Raw genomic sequence first — 19,676 nt, forward strand, 5'->3', positions numbered from 1 at the left:
GGTCAGGAATTTGAGAGTGAAACTCTGTCTCAAAAAAAAAAAAAAAAAAAAAAAAAGCACTTTTTATTTTTTAGGTTTTTGTAGAGATGAGGTCTCAGTATCTCAGTATATTGCCCAAGCTGGTCTCGAACTCCTGGACTCAAGCAATACTCCCACCTTAGCCTCCCCAAGTGCTGAAATTACAGGCATTGGCTACTGCACCTGGCCTTTTATTTATTTATTTGCTTACTTATTTACTTCTAAGAGGAAGCACTTAAGAGAATATCAAGTGAAAATTCACAACTGCCAGATCTCGTTTGAGAACCTAAGATCAGAGATTCTAATATGTAATATAAGAATGGCTAATATTTATTGAGTGCTTACAATGTACTAAGCACAATTCTAAACTTTAGATTCAGGAACCTAATATCAGAGATTCTAATATAATAGAATATTTGGCTCCAGAGCATTCACTAGGAAAGCACACCAATCAATTAGCTTGTCAGCAGTCCTCAACCATTTATTTCTCTGATACAACAGCAAATATGATTCCTACCTGTAGTACTCAGATAACTGAGCACAAAGTCAAAAAAATATTGTCTGGCTCTAGATAGGTACTAAACTCAGATTGGAGCTAAACTTGCCAGGTTCAGTATCAAAATCTGTGATAACTGCATAAAAACCTATTTTTGTTAATGAAAAAGGGATCCATATCTTTAGCAACCAGACATTCAGGTGGCAAAATTGACATCATCTTATGAAAATTAGCTCTGCATTTCTATCCACATTAACATAATCTATAGGCCATGAGTCTAAAAAGGCAATTACCCCAGTTGTTCCTCACTTCTGATTCTCCAACACTACCAAGTCAGGCACTGTAGGTTTGCCACCAAGAGCCAGTGCGGAAGCCCTCCCACATTTGCAGAAATTTTCCTCAGAACAGGTCTGCATTAGTTTCAAGACACAAACAAGAAGCAAACAAAGCATTACAACTTCGGGGCTTAGAAGAGAATATCCCAAATAATTTGGAAGGCAAATTATGACTATAATAAAATAAATTTAGCATAGTTCTTTTTTAAAATTAAGTTCTGGGGTACATGTGCAGGATGTGCAGGTTACATAGATAAACGTGTGCCATGGTGGTTTGCTGCACCTATCAACCCACTACCTAGGTATTAAGCACCATATGCATTAGCTATTTTTCCTAATGCTCTCCCTCTTCCCACCCCACCCCACCCCCACCAAGCCCTGGTGTGTATTGTTCCCCTCCCCATGGTCATGTGTTCTCATTGTTCAGCTCACATTTACAAGCGACAATGTGCAGTGTTTGGGTTTCTGTTCCTGCATTAGTTTGCTGAGAATAACGGTTTCTGGGTCCACTCATGTCCCTGCAAAGGACATTATCTCGTTCCTTTTTATAGTTGCATAGTATTCCATGGTGTACATGTACCAACCACATTTTCTTTATCCAGTCTATCACTGATGGGCATTTGGGTTGATTCCACGTCTCTGCTATTGTGAATAGTGCTGCAGTGAACGTCCACATGCATGTATATTTGCAGTAGAATGATTTATATTCCTTTGGGTATATACCCAGCAATGGAATTGCTGGGCCAAATGGTATTTCTGGTACTAGATCTTTAAGGAACTGTCACACCATCTTCCACAATGGCTGAACTACTTTACATTTCCACCAACAGTGTAAAAGCGCTCCTATTTCTCCACAATCTCACCAGCATCTGTTGTTTCTTGACTTTTTAATGATCGCCATTCTGACTGGCATGAGATGGTATTTCATTGTGGTTTTGATTTACATTTCTCTAATGATCAGTGATGTTGAGCTTTTTTTCAAATGTTTGTGGCCGCATAAATGTCTTCTTCTGAGAAGTGCCTGTTCATGTCCTTTGCTCACTTTTTAATGGGGTTGTTTTGTTTAAGTTCCTTGTAGGTTCTGGATATTAGACCTTTGTCGGATAAATTGCAAAAATTTTCTGCCACCCTGTAGGTTGCCTGTTTGCTCTGATGATAGTGTTTTGTTTTGTTTGTTTGTTTGTTTCTGCTGTAGTATGGTTATGATACAACCTGTGGTTCTAAGCAGAATGGAATGCTGGTGGGTCTGTGAGAATAGATTAGAAGCAAAGAACAGTACAAACCTAGATAATTCAGTCAGTCCTGCTGTTTACCCTAATGTGGCTGAATATCTTCCCAACATACATATTGCACCTCAGGACTAAATGACAACAACTGGACAACTAGTTTAATTGCTTCTTGAGGCCACACCTGAAATTTGATAATAAACTCATCAGCAGAGTTAAGAAAGCTGGTCTTCCTGCTCACCATTAGCAGGGTAGCTCCTCTAGCAAGCTACGTAGATGTAAGTTAATAAGGAAAGCGTAAAGCTACTTAAAATGTACCAGGTTACATGAAACTAAATGCAATTTGTGATCCCTTATGGGAAAAAAATCAACAAGACTGGAACATGGACTATAAGTTAAAGCATTTTATCAACATTATATGAATCTAATAACTGTACTGTGGTCATGTAAAACAAGCCTCGTTCTTAGGAAATAAACAATTACATATTAAGAGGTAAAGGAGCATTATGTATGAAACCTACTCTCAAATGACAGGAAAAAATTATACAGAATGATGAGGCAAATGTGGCAAAATGTTAGTAGCTGCTGAATCTAGATAAAGAGGATATGGAGTTCTTTGTACTATTATCACAACTTTTTGTAAGTCTGAAATTATTTCAAAATTAAAAGTACACAAAATTAAAATGAACTAGCTGGGCCAGGCCTGGTGGCTCATGCCTGTAACCCCAGCACTTTGGGAAGCCAAAGCAGGCAGATCACCTGAGGTCAGGAGTTCGAGACCAGACTGACCAAAATGGACAAACCCCATCTCTACTAAAAATACAAAATTAGCCACTCTCAAGTGATCCACCTGTCTCAGTCTCCCCAAGTGCTGGGGTTATAGGCATGAGCCACCATACCCAGCTCCTAATCTGAAAATCTGAAAGTCTCCAATGAACATTTCCTTTGAGTATCATGTCCACACTCAAAAAGTTTCAAATTTTGGAGCATTTTAGATTTCCAGCTTTGGGATGCTCAAACTGTACTGAACATTTTTCTTCTTTGCTCTTGTCTCCCCATGTCCTAATGTATTGAAAATATTCTTATTTATCCTCAAGTTTCAGATCATTACCCAATAACTCTATATTCAGAGAAACAGATATATATCTGCATAATTTACACTGCTGTATAAATCCATTAGATTCTGTTCAATGATTGGATTATGCTTCTTGCTTTCACAAACAGCACAGTATATAGGAAAGATATAATTTTGAAGTTAGATTTCTGTTGATAAACCAACTCTACAATTTATTGATGATGTGGCTTTGGGTAGGTTATTTAATCTCTGTGGATCTCAACTCACTCAATTATATAAGGTTAATGCTTCTATATCATAGGGCTGCCATGAGCTTAAATGTGAATGTGTAGTAATTAGCACAAATACATACTTGATATATTAGTTCTTGTTTCTCCAAATTACCTTTTTTTTTTTTTGAGACAGGGTCTCACTTTGTTCCCCAGGCTGGAGTGCAGTGGTGCAATCAAAGCTTGCTGTTTCAGCCACCTGGGCCCAAATGATCCTCCCACCTCAGCTTCCCAAGGAGCCTGGACCACAGGCATGTGCCGCTACACCTAAGTTGCATTTTTTATTTTTTGTAGAGGTGGGGGTCTCCCTATGTTGTCCAGGCTGGTCTTGAACGTCCCGGCTCAAGGGATCCCCCACTTTGGCCTCTCAAAGTGCTGGGATTACAAGTGTGAGCCACATGCCTGGCCCAATTTACATTCTTTACAAAGAACACAGTCTTTGCAAAACTAAACACAATTTGTTTCTCATCATGGCACTACCTTGATCTAAGGGCTAAGAATGGAAACCATCTACCCTTACACACAGCTTATATACTAAGGTCCAAAACTACCTGCCATGATATGGTTTACTGTCTACATTAACATGAATTTATTATTTCTTTGTCTCATTGGCATAACTTTACTGTTCTAGAAGACTTCTGCCCAAATAACTTAATCATTCATTAAAACAACTTCATGATAAATCTATTAGCTTTTCACATGATTTACTTTTATTTTTTGTTTACAGGGTCTCACTCTGTGGCCCCCCTGGAGTGCAGTGGCACAATCACAGCTCGCTGTAGCCTCAAACTCGTGGGGCCGTCCAAGTGATCCTCCAGACTCAGCCTTTCAAGCAGCTAGGACTACAGAGGTGCACATCAGGCCTAGCTACTTTTTAAAACAAATTTTTGTTGATACGAGGTCTCCCTATGTTGTCCACGCTGGTCTCAAACTCCCGGGTTCAAGCCATCCTCCCATCTCGGCCTCCCAAAGTGCTGGCATTATAGGCAGCTGAGCCACATGCCAGGTCTATTAGTTCTTCCAATTTAGAAAACCTCAACAGTTTATGCCTTAAGGCTCCTTGCAGTCTTTGCTTTTGCTACCAATCTTAAACTGCTGTATCAGATCAGTTTCCAATCCTAATCAAGCCATCTTCCTCCAACATCCTCCTACCCTCTGCCTCTGAAAGACCAGCCTTAAGCCGTACCCATCAGTAAAATCTGACCTTGCTTTCCTAGTTTAATACACTACCAAAGCTCTAAGCAGTGTTCTTTCTTATCCCAGTAAGCAATAAATTCAGCTGTCTTAACAAAATGTCATATTGGTGATATTTGGCGAATTATCACTGGACAGGGCAGTATATCTATAAGCATAAAGACAAGGCAGAGGGATTTCCCCACAAATGTCTAGAAACACTGTAAAAATGAGCTAAGATAAATTATACACCAGGCTAATTACGTCCACTAATACACCCATTAATCAGAAGGAAATGGGTTAGTCGAGACCACAACAGAAAGTTTCCTTCCAAGGGTGGCCAGTGAGTCCTAAAAAGTTCTTTTTGATGAATTACACATTTATACTGCAATTTTGCCCAGCGCAGTGGCTCATGCCTGTAATCCCAGCTCTTAGGGAGGCAGAGGAGGGACGACAGTTTGAGCCCAGGAGTTTGAGGACTGCCTGGGCAATATGGCGAGACTCCGTTCTCCACAAAAAGGAAAAACAAAACAAAGCAAGTATATTGTAACTTTGTAAGCCCTTCCTCACAACAGAGGTGTTCAAATATGACCCTGAACCAAGAAAAACTGAGTCTCAGATAGCTCATATATCTTTGGGAATTACCAAAAATAATTCTAGGGTTGACTACCTAAGTGACTGCAAGAGAAATAAGCAGTTTTAAAATGAGTTCCCTCTGAAGAACAATCCACATCCATCATTAACGTCATTAAAGTGTAAAGAACACTAACTTCTATGGGGTCTCATCATGGTCTAATGATTTTCCACCCAGGTAAAGCATACTAAGCTGTGGGGTGGGAAGGAGTGAAGCACCAGGTACCTTTCAAAGTTTACTTTTCACCAAGACAAACTGATCCCAGCCGACCCCCCACAGGACTTCTGGAGCCCTACCAGCTCCAGAGAAGGGGGAGGAGGTGGTAGAAAGTAACAGAACTCTGTAGGACCCACCCTCCAGCTGACTGAGGACTGGCCCGCAGCAGTGAAAGGCCTTTGGGGTCCCTAGCTCCGCATGGACTCCCCTGCGCGCTCCGGGATCCATACCTGGCAAGCTATAGCCCTGCGAAAGCTGCACGCCATGTCCGCCTCTAGGGAAGTGCGCCGCAGTCCGCCAGTCCCGGCCTCGCCTCACCTCCTTAAACGCCCCGCCCCTCGCACCGGAAGCCCGCCCTGGAGGGTGATGCCAGCCAATCAAGAAGCTGCGTGACACGCCACTAACCTCTGCCCTGCAGGCGCGAGGGCGCGCGGGAAATCCCGAGTGCATCTGGAATCCGCAGAGCCGGTAAGAGCATGGCCACGTCCTCGGTGTCTAAGGTACGTGGTGGCCGACGCTCACAGTGGCTCTACCGCTGCCTCATTCCCCCTTTGAAGAAGGGATGAAGCGGAGGTTACGTAGGCCTCCGTTCCCTGGCTGGAGGGGAGGGAGGGAGCGGCGTACTGAGCTGAGCCGTCCTTGCTCCAGATCAGTTGAGGCCAACTTTGCTTGGGCCCAGAGCGAGGACGCGGATCTGCCTTGTGGTGGGGCTAGGAGGATTTTTAAGTTCTGGTTGTTGGAGGTCGGATGTCCTGATGATGTGGCCCAGTCTTTCATTTTTTCCCTCTCACAAATACTGTTAGCCGAGCACTCCGTTAGGTACCGAGATGCAGTGGTAAACAAAACAGATTCAGCTTCTGCAGTCAAGAAAGTCAGTAAACATAGATAAACTGATGATCACAAATTTTAAGTGTTAGCAAGGAAAAGAGTTCTAGACAGACAACAGAAGAGTGGAAAGAACCTAATATAGGTTGCCGGGGGTTAGCGGAGGCTTTTTGGAGAAAGTAACGCTTTGACTGAGACCTGAAAAATGAGAAGTTAGGCTAAGGATTAGGGCGAGGAGGGAAGAGAGAACAACATGTTCTTCGGCCCAGAAGATAGAAATAAAATGGCATATTAGAGGAATTTAAAAATCATAATCAGAAAGTAGACAAAGAGTGGGAGCGTCATGAAAAATGAGAATGCAAAAGTAATGCAGATGCGGGTGTGTGTGGTGGGGGTATCTTACAGACCTCATCTTGGCTACCAAGATGGCAAGAAATTGCAAAACATAGTGTAGTTGGTAAGAGGATAAGCCCTAGAGCTATATTGTCCAATGTGTTAGTCACTAACCACATGTGGCTATTTAAATTTGAGTTAAAGTAAAATTAAGTAAAAATTCAGTTCCTCCGTTGCACTAGCCACATTTTAAGTGCTCAATCATCACATGTGGCTGCAGCTACCATTTTAGATAGTGCAGATACATTTCTATCATTACAGAAAGTTCTGTTGGACAGCGCTGTTCCGGACCACGAAAAGTAAGACATTTAGTTCTATTATAAGTGCAGCGGGAAGCCCCTGAAGTTAAGCTGTCTGATAAAGCTGAAAAATCCAGATGAAGAAGCTACATTCTCCCTATGTTAAAACAATGGATTAATGAAGGCTATATCATGGATCTGATTTTTTATTTTGATTAAAATGGTTTATGAGAAGCAGTGCTTTTAAAGACTACATCTCAAGAAGAAAGTACAAGTCTTGGGGTTTAAGGTTACACTAGAAGAGATTTAAAAGTAGTATTTTTATTAGAATTGGTACTGGTTTTATTTTGTCCTGGTTATAATATTCTGTAGGTTTTGAATGGTCTGTCCCTTAATCCTGTTGATTGCATAAGCACCTCTTATTTTTATGTATCTTGCAGAAAGTAAGGTTTTTCAGGAAAGCGTTTTGGTATTATAACAGAAATGTCTGTATTGGGATGAGACCTTACATGTATAAGAAGCTTTAAGAACTATTTCATGAGTTGATGGAACTGTAAGCTTTTTTTTTTTTTTTTTTTTTTTCTTGAGACGGAGTCTCGCTCTGTTACCAGGCTGGAGTGCAGTGGCGCGATCTCGGCTCACTGCAACCTCCACCTCCCCGGTTCAAGCTATTCTCCCACCTCGGCCTCCCGAGTAGCTGGGATTACAGACACGCGCTACCACAGCCAGCTAGTTTTGTAAAAGTAAAGACAGGGTTTCACCATGTTGGCCAGGCAGGTCTCAAATTCCAGACCTCAAGTGATCCCCCGGCCTCAGCCTCCCAAAGTGTTGGGATTACAGGCGTGAGCCACCATGCCCGGCCCTTAAACGTATCAAAACATTTTAATGTCTCTTTCCTCATGAAATTTTCTGGCTGTTGGCCTTCCTCTATCTCAAACACCATCACTTGACCAGCAGTTCCAAATGGTTAACCATGTTACTACCACTGCCCTGTATTAAGATCCTTTCTGGTCACTCCTCATACCGTGTTCCTTTGAAGCTCCTTTCTTCTTTACTGAATTGCAGGTGGATTTGAAAAGAAGGCAATGACAGGTTTGTCATGGTACCACGTGATTTTTCTAAATATGTATGTTATTTCACAAACTTATGCTAGTTGCAGATACAAGAATATAAGGCACAGGGCTGTGTGCGGTGGCTCATGCCTGTAATCCCAACACTTTGGGAGGCCGAGGTGGGTGGATCATCTGAGGTCAGGAGTTCGAGACCAACCTGACCAACATGGTGAAACCCCATTTCTACTAAAATACAAAATTAGCCTGGCATGTTGGTGGGCGCCTGTAATCCCAGCCTCTCAGGAGGCTGAGGCAGGAGAATCGCCTGAACTCTGGAGGTAGAGGTTGTAGTGAGCCGAGATTGTGCCATTGCACTCTAGCCTGGGCAGCAGAGGGAGACTCTGTCTAAAAAAAAAAAGAGTCTAATGCACAGGTCTTAATTTGGAACATGTAATCCAAATGACTACTTTATATTTTCACAGCTGTCTTTAACACTATCCTGAGACAACTTTGCCTAGGTATTGTTCTTTTATTATGTCTTTTATTTTCCATAGAAATAGAAATCTTTAAGAAGTTGTCCATCAGGCCAGGTGCAGTGGCTCATGCCTCTAATCCCAGCACTTTGGGAGGCCAAGGTGGGTGGATCAAGAGATCAGGAGTTAAAGACCAGCCTGGCCAACATAGTGAAACCCCGTCTCTAATAAAAATACAAAAAAATTAGCCAGGCGTGGTGGCAGGCACCTGTAATCCCAGCTACTCGAGAGGCTAAGGCAGGAGAATGGCTTGAACCCAGGAAGTAGAGGTTGCAGTGAGCCGAGATTGCACCATTGCACTCCAGCCTGGGCGACAGAGCGTGACTCTGTCTCCAAAAAAAAAAAAAAAAAAAAAAAAAAGAAGCTATCCATCGTGCATAACTTTAGAATTGGTAGAATAGACTAGGACCAGTAACTTGGGGGCAGTCTACCACTAGTCAAATAATAGTATGAAACTAAACATAGCTGGGAAATGACCAAGACAATTACTTGACAAGCATTTATTCATTCCATATACTGATTGCCTAATATATATGTTAGCACTATTCCAAACATTGGAAAAACAGTTATAAAATACAGTTTGTGCTTGAAGGCGCTCACAGTCTACTCAGGGAGACACACCCATAAACAACTATGATATACAATTAAAGTGACTTAAAGCAATGCAAAATAAAGATGTTCAAGTACTGTGAGATCTCGGGGAAAGGAGAATTTCTGTAGTGAGAATTGTGAAAGGTTTCCAAAAGGAGATGAGTGTTGAGACAAACTTTAATGGATAAATGAGTAGGCATTTATCAGATGAAGAAAAGTATATAGAGTGAAACAGCTGCAATTATCTATTTCCTACTAAGGTTGTAGATACTTTGAGTTTAAATAAGTTTTAGGTTGGGAGAACATCACTATTTTCAACCTTTTTGATCTTCATTTTTATTTATTTCTTTATTTATTTTTTTGAGACAGAGCTTTGCTCTTTGTCGCCCAGGCTGGAGTGCAGTGGCACGATCTCAGCCCACTGCAACCTCCACCTCCAGGTTCAAGCGATTCTCCTGTCTGAGCCTCTTGAGTAGCTGGGATTACAGGCTTCTGCCACCACGACTGACTAATTTTTGCATTTTTAGTAGAGACAGGATTTCACCATGTTGGCCAGGCTGGTCTCAAACTCCTGACCTCATGGTCCACATGCCTTGGCCTCCCAAAGTGTTGGGATTACAGGCATGAGCCACTGTGCCCAGCCCATTTTAATGTATAGTATGAATTCCTTTAAGTTTATGAAAATGGAACCTTTCTGGGCTTAAATTTAATCAGCTTTTATTTTCTTTGTGTACCTCCTAGATCAGGTGTCAAAGAGCGAAATAAAAAATGGGCATCTCATGGGAGGGAGGGGAGAGAGTGGATAGTCCCCCTTGTTGTTTTAGAATTTTCCTTCTATAGGTCAGAGAGGAGTGAGTGATTTCTTAGAATCTGAAAGAAATGTGTTCTCTCCCCTGCCGTCTTTTTTTTAAAAAAGTGCTTACTCATAAAATATTTGGTTAATCAGATTTCTCTGCTCCTTGCTACTTTAACTTTATGCTTTTTGTCTTTCTTTCTTTTTATAGGGCTGCTTTGTTTTTAAGCCAAACTCCAAAAAGAGAAAGATCTCTGTGCCAATAGGTAAGGTGTCTGAATATTAAATGTTTTATTCCCTACCTTCTTAAACTATTAAGAACTAACCCTAATTGAATTTAGTAATTCTCTTATCTGAGCTTGGCTTACTTGCCATGTTGATGTAGCGTTTATGTTCCACGGCATTGGTCAAAGAGATAAGAGGACACCCCAGGGCTCTAATTGAAGAGAATCCAATTAGATCTTCCAAAGGTAAGTTGGAAGCAAATTTCCTTCAAAGGATATGCTGCCATTTTTAAAAGAGATTGTCTTTTTGATTACTTCTCTGCCATTGTTTTTTTATCTACAACTTTAGAAATGAAAGTGAGTTTCTGCTAGAGAAACATTTTGATCCTTGATGAAGTAATCAAAACAATAAAGGCTGACTGGCAACGCAGATGTCTAACAATGGAGGAAATGTTATATAGAAAATAAAATGATAATTGGTAACATAAGGAAAACCTAAGAAATAAAATGACTACAAATTTGTATATATTTTCTAATGAAAATTGTATAAAAATTATTTTTGTGTTAAAATACAATATTCATAGGGAGACTTAAATATGCTTAAGTCATAGGCCAGGCATGGTGGCATCTCTCGGAAGCACAGGGGTCCCACACAGTTTTCAATCACTCTCAACTAAAACAAATTTGTTCAATTATTGGGTTTTAATTACTCATAGACACACATATTCCTGTTATTAAGGGAGTAGATTTTTGTCACTCACTCTGACATATGCATACTCACACACTCATATACCCATGTGGGTAAGAGAGGAAAGACATTTCTTTAGTTTTGTTTATTTATTTATTTTAGAGACAGGGTCTCAGTCTGTCACCCAGGCTTCAGTTCAGTGGCCCGATCATAGCTCACTGCAGCCTTGAAAAATCCTGGGCTTAAATGATCCTCCCACCTCAGCCTCCTAAGTACCTGGGACTACAGGCGTGCACCACCATGCCTGGGTAATTATTTTTTAAAATTTTTTGTAGAGACAGGGTCTCACTTTGTTGCTCAGATTGGTCTTGAACTCCTGGGCTCAAGTGATCCTCCTGCCTCAGCCCTCAAAGTGCTGGGATTACAGGCGTGAGCCACTGTGCCCAGCCTAATTTGTTTGCTTGTTTTCATTTGGGTTTTTTTGAGACGGAGTCTAGCTCTCCGATCTCGGCGTGATCTCACCACAATCTCAGCTCACTGCAACCTCTGCTTCCCGGGTTCAAGCGATTCTCCTGTCTCAGTCTCCCGAGTAGCTGGGACTACAGGCATGCGCCACAATGCCTGGCTAATTTTTGTAGTTTTTAGTAGAGACAGGGTTTCACTGTGTTGGCCAGGCTGATCTCAAACTCCTGACCTTGTGATCTGCCCACCTCAGCCTTCCAAAGTGCTAGGATTACAGGTATGAGTCACTGAGCTTGGCGATTTTTTTTTTTTTTTTTTAAAGGCAAAAACAACACAGGTTGTCTTAAAGTCCCAGTGGTTTCCTGGGATGAAGTAGGGGGAATTAACTGCAAAGGGCAAGAGGGAACTTTCTGGAGTGATGGAAATGTTCTCTGTTGAAAGAGTGGTTATGTAAGTATGTACTTGGGTCAAACTGTTAAAATGGTTATGTTATTTTTAAATTATACCTCAATAAAATTAAGTTAATAAAAAAGATACTGTCTTCGCTTTTTTCATTTATATCCTGATACCTGTTTAGTGATCAAATTAAGAAGACTTCTTCAATCAAATCCAGTATTACTATCAGAAAGTATTGTACTGGTTCTCAGTCATAGCTTCACATTAGAATCATTTGGGGAACTTTGAAAAAGTCTTATTTTAATATAACTGTAGATGCACATATAATTACATGTAATACTCTTTCACCAGTAAGTACCCTTCGACCAGTTATCCCCAGTGGTAGTATCTTACATAACTCTAGTACAGTGTCACAATTAAGAAACTGATATTAATACAATCTACTGACCTTATTCAATTCCAACTTGTGGGACTTTGAAAAAATACAGGTTGAGAGTTCCTTATCCCAAATCTTGGGACCAGAAGTGTTTAGGTTATTGTAAGTGTTTCATGTGTTGAAATATATGCCTGTATATAATGAGATAATCTTGGGAATGAGACCCAAGTCTAAAAATAAAATTCATTCATGTTTCCTATACACCTTAAACACATAGCCTGAAGCGAATTTTACATAATGTTTTAAATTACTATTATACATGAAACAAAGTTTTGGCTGTGTTTTGACTGCAACCTGTCACTTGAGGTCAGATATGGAATTTTTCCACTTGTGGCATCATGTTGGTACTCAGAAAGTTTCAGGTTTGGGAGGATTTCAGATTTTTGGATTAGAGATGCTCAACCTGTGCCAATGCTCAGACCCAAATTCAGATCAATTGAATTAGAATCTCAAGAGTGGAGCTTAAGTGTTAGAATTTTTCAAAAGTTCCCCACGGGGTTATTGAGTATTTACATTGAATATTCAGCACTGTGAAAATTAATTCCAGTGGAAAAATTATGATATGGAATTAAGCATACCCATGTACTAGTTTTGAATTGAAAAAAGAAAAAGTGAACTATGCCATTGTTTGACTAAGGAAATAAATGGATAACTTGAATATATAGAATAGGATTTTTTTAAAGTAATGATACACACACACACACACACACACACACTTTTTTTTTAAATAGAGATGGGATCTTACTATGCTGCCCAGGCTGGTCTTGAATTCCTGAGTTCAAGTGATCCTCCCACCTTGGCCTCCCAAAGTGCTGGGATTATAGGCGTGAGCCACCATGCCTGGCCACACATTTCTTTAATGTTGCAGATTGCTTAACTTACTAGAAATAGGTCAGAGAAAATTCAAGACTTGTTCCCCCATTGTCATTAGGGACATGTAGCATGCAGTGACATCTAATATCACCAGCAATGTAATTATAACTAATACAGTTGTTAATATTTCTTGGGTGTTTACAGGGTGCCATACTGTTTTGTTTTGTTTTGTTTTTTGAGACAAGACCTTACTCTGTCACCCAGGCTGGAGTTCAGTGGCACAATCATAGCCCACTGTAACCTTGAGTTCCTGGGCTCAGGGAATCCTCCTGCCTTAGCCTCAGTTAGGACTACAGGCTCATGTCACGTTGCCTGCTAATTTATTTATTTATTTTTTTTAAGGCGAGATCTCACTTTGTTGCCCAGGCTGGTCTCAAATCCTGAGCTCAAGCAGTCTACCTGCCTAGGCCTCCCAAAGCACTGGGATTACAGGCCCAGACTGTCTTAATTATTTTATATGTGTTAATTTGTTTAATCCCCTCAGCAAATTACGAGGAATGTATTATCGCCATTGAAATATATAAGGATACTTAGACATATAACTTTCCCAATGTTATAATGTTAGTAAATGATAGAGCTATGATTTGAACCCAACCTGTCTGATTCCAGAGCTCACGATTTAACCATAACTTAATACTGCCTCTCATTATATGAGGCCAAGTTTCTACTTAGAACTTTTTGTATTGAATTTAAGCTACGACTTATTAGGATTGGTTTATAGTTTTTAGTACTAGTAAACCTGATGTGTATAATTGTATGACTTGAACTTTGCTTTAGAAGTTCGTTAGGCTTTTTTTTTTTTTTCATTATGTGACTCTGAGACCAACAGATAGTGTTATAATATGAAAATCTTTGAGGAATTGACCCTGATTATAAGGCAGATGGAGCAGGAATGAGGGAAACATACCCAGACTTTAGCACTTGCCTTCACTGGCTTCAGTTATTGAAACAGATTGCCTGAAGAAGTAAGAAGATGCTCTACATTTTGCCCACCATCTGTCCCCTGACTGAAGTCACTTGGGCACATAATTAAGACCAGTAACTCTCTCTCCTCAGTATTCTGTGGATGACTGCATAGCCAGCAAAACAACTGGGTAGGAACTGGAGAGAGGGAGACTGACAGCAGCACTGGCACTGTAGGAGATACTCACGCTGAAGTATATATAGCACTGTGACTAGGAGCCGAGGCAAGTAGAAACCTGGCAACAGTGAGAGCTTATATTCTTCAGTGTAGTTTTTAAATTTACCTACCTGCTCTGTAACAGACTGAGAGAAATCATGGTAATAGTTTAAAGTATCCTACTGCTGTGTTTCCCAGTTTCTAAGAGGTTTTTCATGTGTATTTTGATGTGGCATTATTCTGCACATGTGTCTTGATTTGCCACTTTCGTGTTACAGTATGATTTTACCTATTAATGTAAAGTGACTATTTTTGTTCTTTTTAAAGCTTCCTTGTTCTGCTTTGTCTCTTATTTATTTATTTATTTATTTATTTAGAGACAGGTTTTCGCTCTGTCGCCCAGGCTGGAGTGTAGTGGCGCAATTCCGGCTCACTGCAACCTCTGCCTCCCAGGTTCAGGTGATTCTCCTGTGTCAGCCTCCCAAGTAGATGGAACTACAGGTGCACGCCACCATACCTGGCTAATTTTAGTATTTTTAGCAGAGATGGGGTTTCACCATATTGGCCAGGCTGGTCTCGAATTCCTGAGCTTGTAAACTGCCCACCTTGGCCTCCTAAAGTGCTGGAATTACAGGCATATGCCACCGTGCTGGCCTGCTTTGTCTCTTAATAATAGTGTCTTCTGGCTGGGTGGGGTGATGCATGCCTGTAATCCCAGCACTTTGGGAGGCCAAGGCAGGTGGATCACTTGAGGTCAGGTGTTCAAGACCAGCCTGGCCAAGGTGGTGAAACCCCGTCTCTGCTAAAAATACAATAATTAGCCAGACATGGCCCTGGGCGCCTGTAGTCCCAGCTACTCTGGAGGCTGAGGCAGGAGAATCACTTGGACCTGGGAGGTGAAGGTTGCAGTAAGCTGAGATCTCACCACTGCACTCCAATCTGGGCAACAGAGGGAGACCCTGTCTCAAATAATAGTAATAATAATAATAGTGTCTCCTTGCTTTCTTTTTTTGTTGGCATTTTAATTCTATAACCTTGTCTGCCACTTTACCATACAATGACTTAGATGTATTCTAAGGCTTTTGATAAAATTAAAAATCAATAGTTCCTAAAAATTCTGAGTTGGCCGGGCGCGGTGGCTCAAGCCTGTAATCCCAGCACTTTGGGAGGCCGAGACGGGTGGATCACGAGGTCAGGAGATCGAGACCATCCTGGCGAACACGGTGAAACCCCGTCTCTACTAAAAAGTACAAAAAAACTAGCCGGGCGAGGTGGCGGGCGCCTGTAGTCCCAGCTACTCGGGAGGCTGAGGCAGGAGAATGGCGTAAACCCGGGAGGCGGAGCTTGCAGTGAGCTGAGATCCGGCCACTGCACTCCAGCCTGGGCGACAGAGCGAGACTCCGTTTCAAAAAAAAAAAAAAATTCTGAGTTAACCGTGATTAGGAAAGTAGTTCCTTAAAATTAAGTGAATTTCTATTCAAAACTCTCAGTTAACATTAAAATATTTGATTAAAAGAAGAGACCTATGATACAGGCGTTGGGGATTTCTTAACATATTAAAGATGTTATTTTTCCCCAAATCAATCTGAATTTTATTTTATCTAGTCAAATACCAATACAACTAGTTTTGAGAAGTGACCGGATTACTGTAAAATTAATTTGAAGAAATGGCTTAAATTTTTTTGAAAAAGAATAACAATGTTTGGGGACAGTGGGAGGAAGACCTGAATGTATTTGATGCTAAAGTGTACAACATACAAAGCCATAATAATTTAAACAGTTCAGGACTGGTAGGGGAATAGGGCTGGATTCAGTAGAACAAAATAAAAAGTTCAAAAATAGTTCAAAGTATATATAAGTATTTAGACTATAAGGGCATGTCAAATCAGTGGGAGAAGAATGGATTGTACAATAAATGAGAGTTTTTCAAACCAAATGTCGTAATCCGTGTGTGAGTTATGAAATCAATTTAGTGGACTATGATTATACTTACATAAAACAGGAAAGAAAACATTTGCTATTACATAATAAGGGTGAGTGTGGTTTTTTGTGACTTTAGTTTTTGTTCATGTGTATTGTGTTAGGTTATGATGTAAAATGTATTCCTTAATGTGGATCATAGTTTGAAAAGTTTGAAAGCCAGGCAATAAATGGTATTTTCACAAATAGCTAACCATTTGGAGAAAACATTCGAAAAGGATATAAAAATATACAGACAGAATAAATGAAAGACTGGACTAAACTATGTCAGTGGAACAAAAATATAAGAATAGTAGTAGTAAGTCATTCAGTAGAGTAGAGTTCAAAGCAAATTATGAAGCAAAGTATACGAGGTTGTAGAATAACAGCAAATAATGAAAACATTATTAAATGTATATAACTCAAAGCAAAAAAACACTTAATAAAAACTGTTAGAAATTCAAAAGCAAATGATAGAAATACAGTAGAAAGATTGAAATTTTTAATCTTAAATATACAATTAATATGGTAAAAATAAAAGATTATAAATAAAATGAAATACAGAGGATATTGAATGTTATCTGTCCCCAAATATATGTTTTTGATGAATATAAAAAAAAAATTAAGGCCAGGTGCAGTGGCTCACACCAGGTGCAGTGGCTCACACCAGCAGTGGTGTGAGCCAGTACTTTGGGAGGCCAAGGCGGGCAGATCACTTGAGGTCAGGAGTTTGAGACCAGCCTGGCCAACATGGTGAAACCCCATCTCTACTAAAAATACAAAATTAACTGGGCGTGGTGGCACGCGCCTGTAGTCACAGCTGCTCGGGAGGCTGAGGCAGGAGAGAATCACTTGAACCCAGGAGGCGGAGGTTGCAGTGAACCAACATCGTGCCACTGCACTCCAGCCTGGGCAACAGAGTGAGACTCCGTCTTCAAAAAATGAAAAAATTCCACTTCTGTCACTTACTGTGTAACTTTGCACGTAAGATCTATAACTTATGCTATTATAGGAAAAAAGAAACTGACTTATTTCTTTCTGTTTTTAGAGGACTATTTTAACAAAGGGAAAAATGAACCTGAGGACAGTAAGCTTCGATTCGAAACTTATCAGTTGATTTGGCAGCAGATGAAATCTGAAAATGAGGTGAATACTTTTTTTTAATAACTTTTCTGTAACACCCTAAGTCTCATTTTTGTTACCTCTCATCTTCCTTTCCACCAGTTTACAAGAGTATTGATGAAATATAGGAAGTATTGGTCAAGCATAACCTGTGTATCCTTAAAAAAACAACCATAATCCAGCCTGGGCAAGTTGGTGAAACCCTGTCTCTACAAAATCTGCAAAAACTAGCTGGGCATGGTAGTGTGCACTTGTAATTCCACTACTCAGGAGCCTAAGTTGGGAGGATCACTTAAGCCTGGGAGGTGGAGGTTGTAGTGAGTGGATATAGTACCACTGCACTCCAGCCTGGGCAACAGAGAGAGACCTTGTCTCAAAAACAAAAACAAAAAATCCTGTTTCTTGTGAGTGGAACAGATGTTTATGATAGCTGTTAAGGCAAGGAGCTTTCAAATGGTGACGCTCTTAAATTATCCGTTCAGGTATACAACTGTGAAATCAAGCTGTTTCTAAACTCCTTCACTTTCTCATCTTTATATTCCAGCTCTGAAAAAATTTCTTCACTATAGCAAATTGGTAGCTCTAGGGCCAGCATTTCAGGCTGATAGCTTATTTTTTTTTTTGTCAACACAGTGTCATAGTTTTGGTTTTAATTGCCTTTGGGAAGGTTATGTACTCTCCAGTTTATTACTGCCATCTACCAGTCCTTACTGATTTACACCCAGTGGCTTTGCTCATTCTTGTATTCCATGTGATCCTTCAAGGTATTTGAGTTTGTGGTTTCCAGTTTAGGTTCTCTTCATTTCTTAATCTGGATCATCATAATACCCTCCTAACTGGCATCCCTGACACCATTGGCCAAATTAGAAAAGACCCTCTTCAAGGCAAATGCAGCCCAATTCCAGGCAACCTCTCCGACCCTGTTGTCAGATTAACCCTTCTTAACCCTGATCCAATTATGTCTTTACTTCACATCCCTTCAGTGGTACTCCCCATAGGATGAAATCCAAACCTTTTAATGTCATATATATGAGACATTAAGTCATATATATAAAATATATAAATATATAGCATATATATATTATGTAATAGTATATATAATATATGAATATATGTAAATATATATATATTTTTTTGAGACAAGGTCTTGCTCTGTCACCCAGGCTGGAGTGCAGTGGCATGATCATAGCTTACTGTAGCCTTGACCTTCCAGGCTCAAGTGACCCTCTCACCTCAGCTTCCCAAGCAGCTGGGACCACAGACGTGCACCATTACACCCAGCTAATTTGTCTTTTTATCTGTAAAAGTGAGGTTTCACTATGTTGACCAGGCTTGAGAGGGAATTTTTAATGGGGGAACCCAAAGCACTAATTACTGGAGATTTAAGGAAAAAACATTTTTTAATTAGGTTCATCTTTTGATCATTTTGCATCATTGAATCCATGACAATTTTCTTTCCAAAACCAGGAAAGACATCAGATTATTATTTCTAATAAGTTTTTGTATGTTCTTTGTAGCGACTACAAGAGGAATTAAATAAAAACTTGTTTGACAGTCTAATTGAATTTCTGCAAAAATCTCATTCTGCATTCCAGAAGAATTCAAGAGACTTGGCTGGTCAAATAAAACTCAGAGAAATTCCAACTGCTGCTCTTGTTCTTGGTATATATGCGTATGTTTGTTCATGCATGCATCTCTGTGTATTTTATGTGTTTTTAATTTTTTTTTTTATTGTTGAGAGTAGTGGAAGGACCTGTTTTGATGAGCCTGTTTTGTCTCTTATTTGTACAATTAAACCAACTATAGTTTATTTTACGTATTTTCAAAAACCAATAAAAATTCCTTATATCTTTACAGATGGTCATATGTTTGTAAATTAAAAGGAATTTATCTAGCTAATGTTCTCCTCAACTTTTGGTCAGAAGGGAAAATACATTTGTTTTACTCTTTCTTTATAGATACAAGAGTATATGAGATTTGGTAATAAAGAAACTACCAGTGTTAGTAGATTTGGTTTTCAGACTTTTTAAAATCATATCTTCAATGGAATTACTCTGTGACCTTAATTTTATTTTCCTGTGCATAGTTTTTCAATCTTAGATTTTTTCATTATATTCATATTAATTACCTACAAGGAGGTGTTTGGATGAATTGCACATAAATTGCTTTCAAGTTGCAGGTTGTAAATTAAGTACTTAAATAGCCATCATTAATATCTCATCTTTACCAAACATTTGGATTCCAGCACAATGGAAAAAATTTCTTTGTAATGTTAGCAAGTTTTCTTCATTCCCTTTGAAAACAAAGTTGAATTTATTTGGATTCCAAACATGCTCTTAATTTCTGCTTCAATTTATTCAAGATTTGTTATGCTAGTTAGCTCTGAGATAAGGAATTAATTCTCAACTTTAATGTACCCACAAATAACCTCCAGGGATCATATTAAAATGTAGATTTTGGTTAATGGGTCTGGGGTGAGGCCTGAAATTTTACATTTCTGACAGGATACCAGCTGATGCCCATATTGC

General features: G+C 39.8%; 2 protein-coding genes across 6 annotated transcripts in view; one reads left to right on the forward strand and one right to left on the reverse strand.

The window, feature by feature from the left end:
- RARS2 (arginyl-tRNA synthetase 2, mitochondrial) overlaps positions 1–5,778 on the reverse strand; it is a 91,018-nt gene extending 85,240 nt beyond the window's left edge. For 2 of the 4 annotated variants that reach the window (XR_007725074.1, XM_050788063.1), the window contains exon 1: positions 5,673–5,766. Coding sequence is in view for 2 of the 4 variants with exons in the window: in XM_050788063.1 (XP_050644020.1) it covers positions 5,673–5,708 (36 nt within the window). In the remaining 2 variants the exon portion in view is untranslated. Of the gene's footprint in view, positions 1–5,672 lie in introns of all 4 variants that reach the window. The other 2 variants (XM_050788062.1, XM_050788064.1) reach the window with 2 other exon arrangements.
- The window catches only part of ORC3 (origin recognition complex subunit 3), a 72,498-nt gene continuing 58,590 nt past the window's right edge, over positions 5,769–19,676 (forward strand). The window contains exons 1-4 of one of the 2 annotated variants that reach the window (XM_050788055.1): positions 5,769–5,942; positions 10,080–10,134; positions 17,075–17,172; positions 18,666–18,810. In XM_050788055.1, the coding sequence (XP_050644012.1) occupies positions 5,919–5,942; positions 10,080–10,134; positions 17,075–17,172; positions 18,666–18,810 (322 nt within the window). In that variant the 5' untranslated portion in view covers positions 5,769–5,918. The remainder of the gene's footprint in view (positions 5,943–10,079; positions 10,135–17,074; positions 17,173–18,665; positions 18,811–19,676) is intronic. The other variant, XM_050788056.1, reaches the window with a different exon arrangement.

This window comes from Macaca thibetana, chromosome 4 (genome assembly GCF_024542745.1).
Source record: "Macaca thibetana thibetana isolate TM-01 chromosome 4, ASM2454274v1, whole genome shotgun sequence".
Taxonomy (NCBI): domain Eukaryota; kingdom Metazoa; phylum Chordata; class Mammalia; order Primates; family Cercopithecidae; genus Macaca; species Macaca thibetana.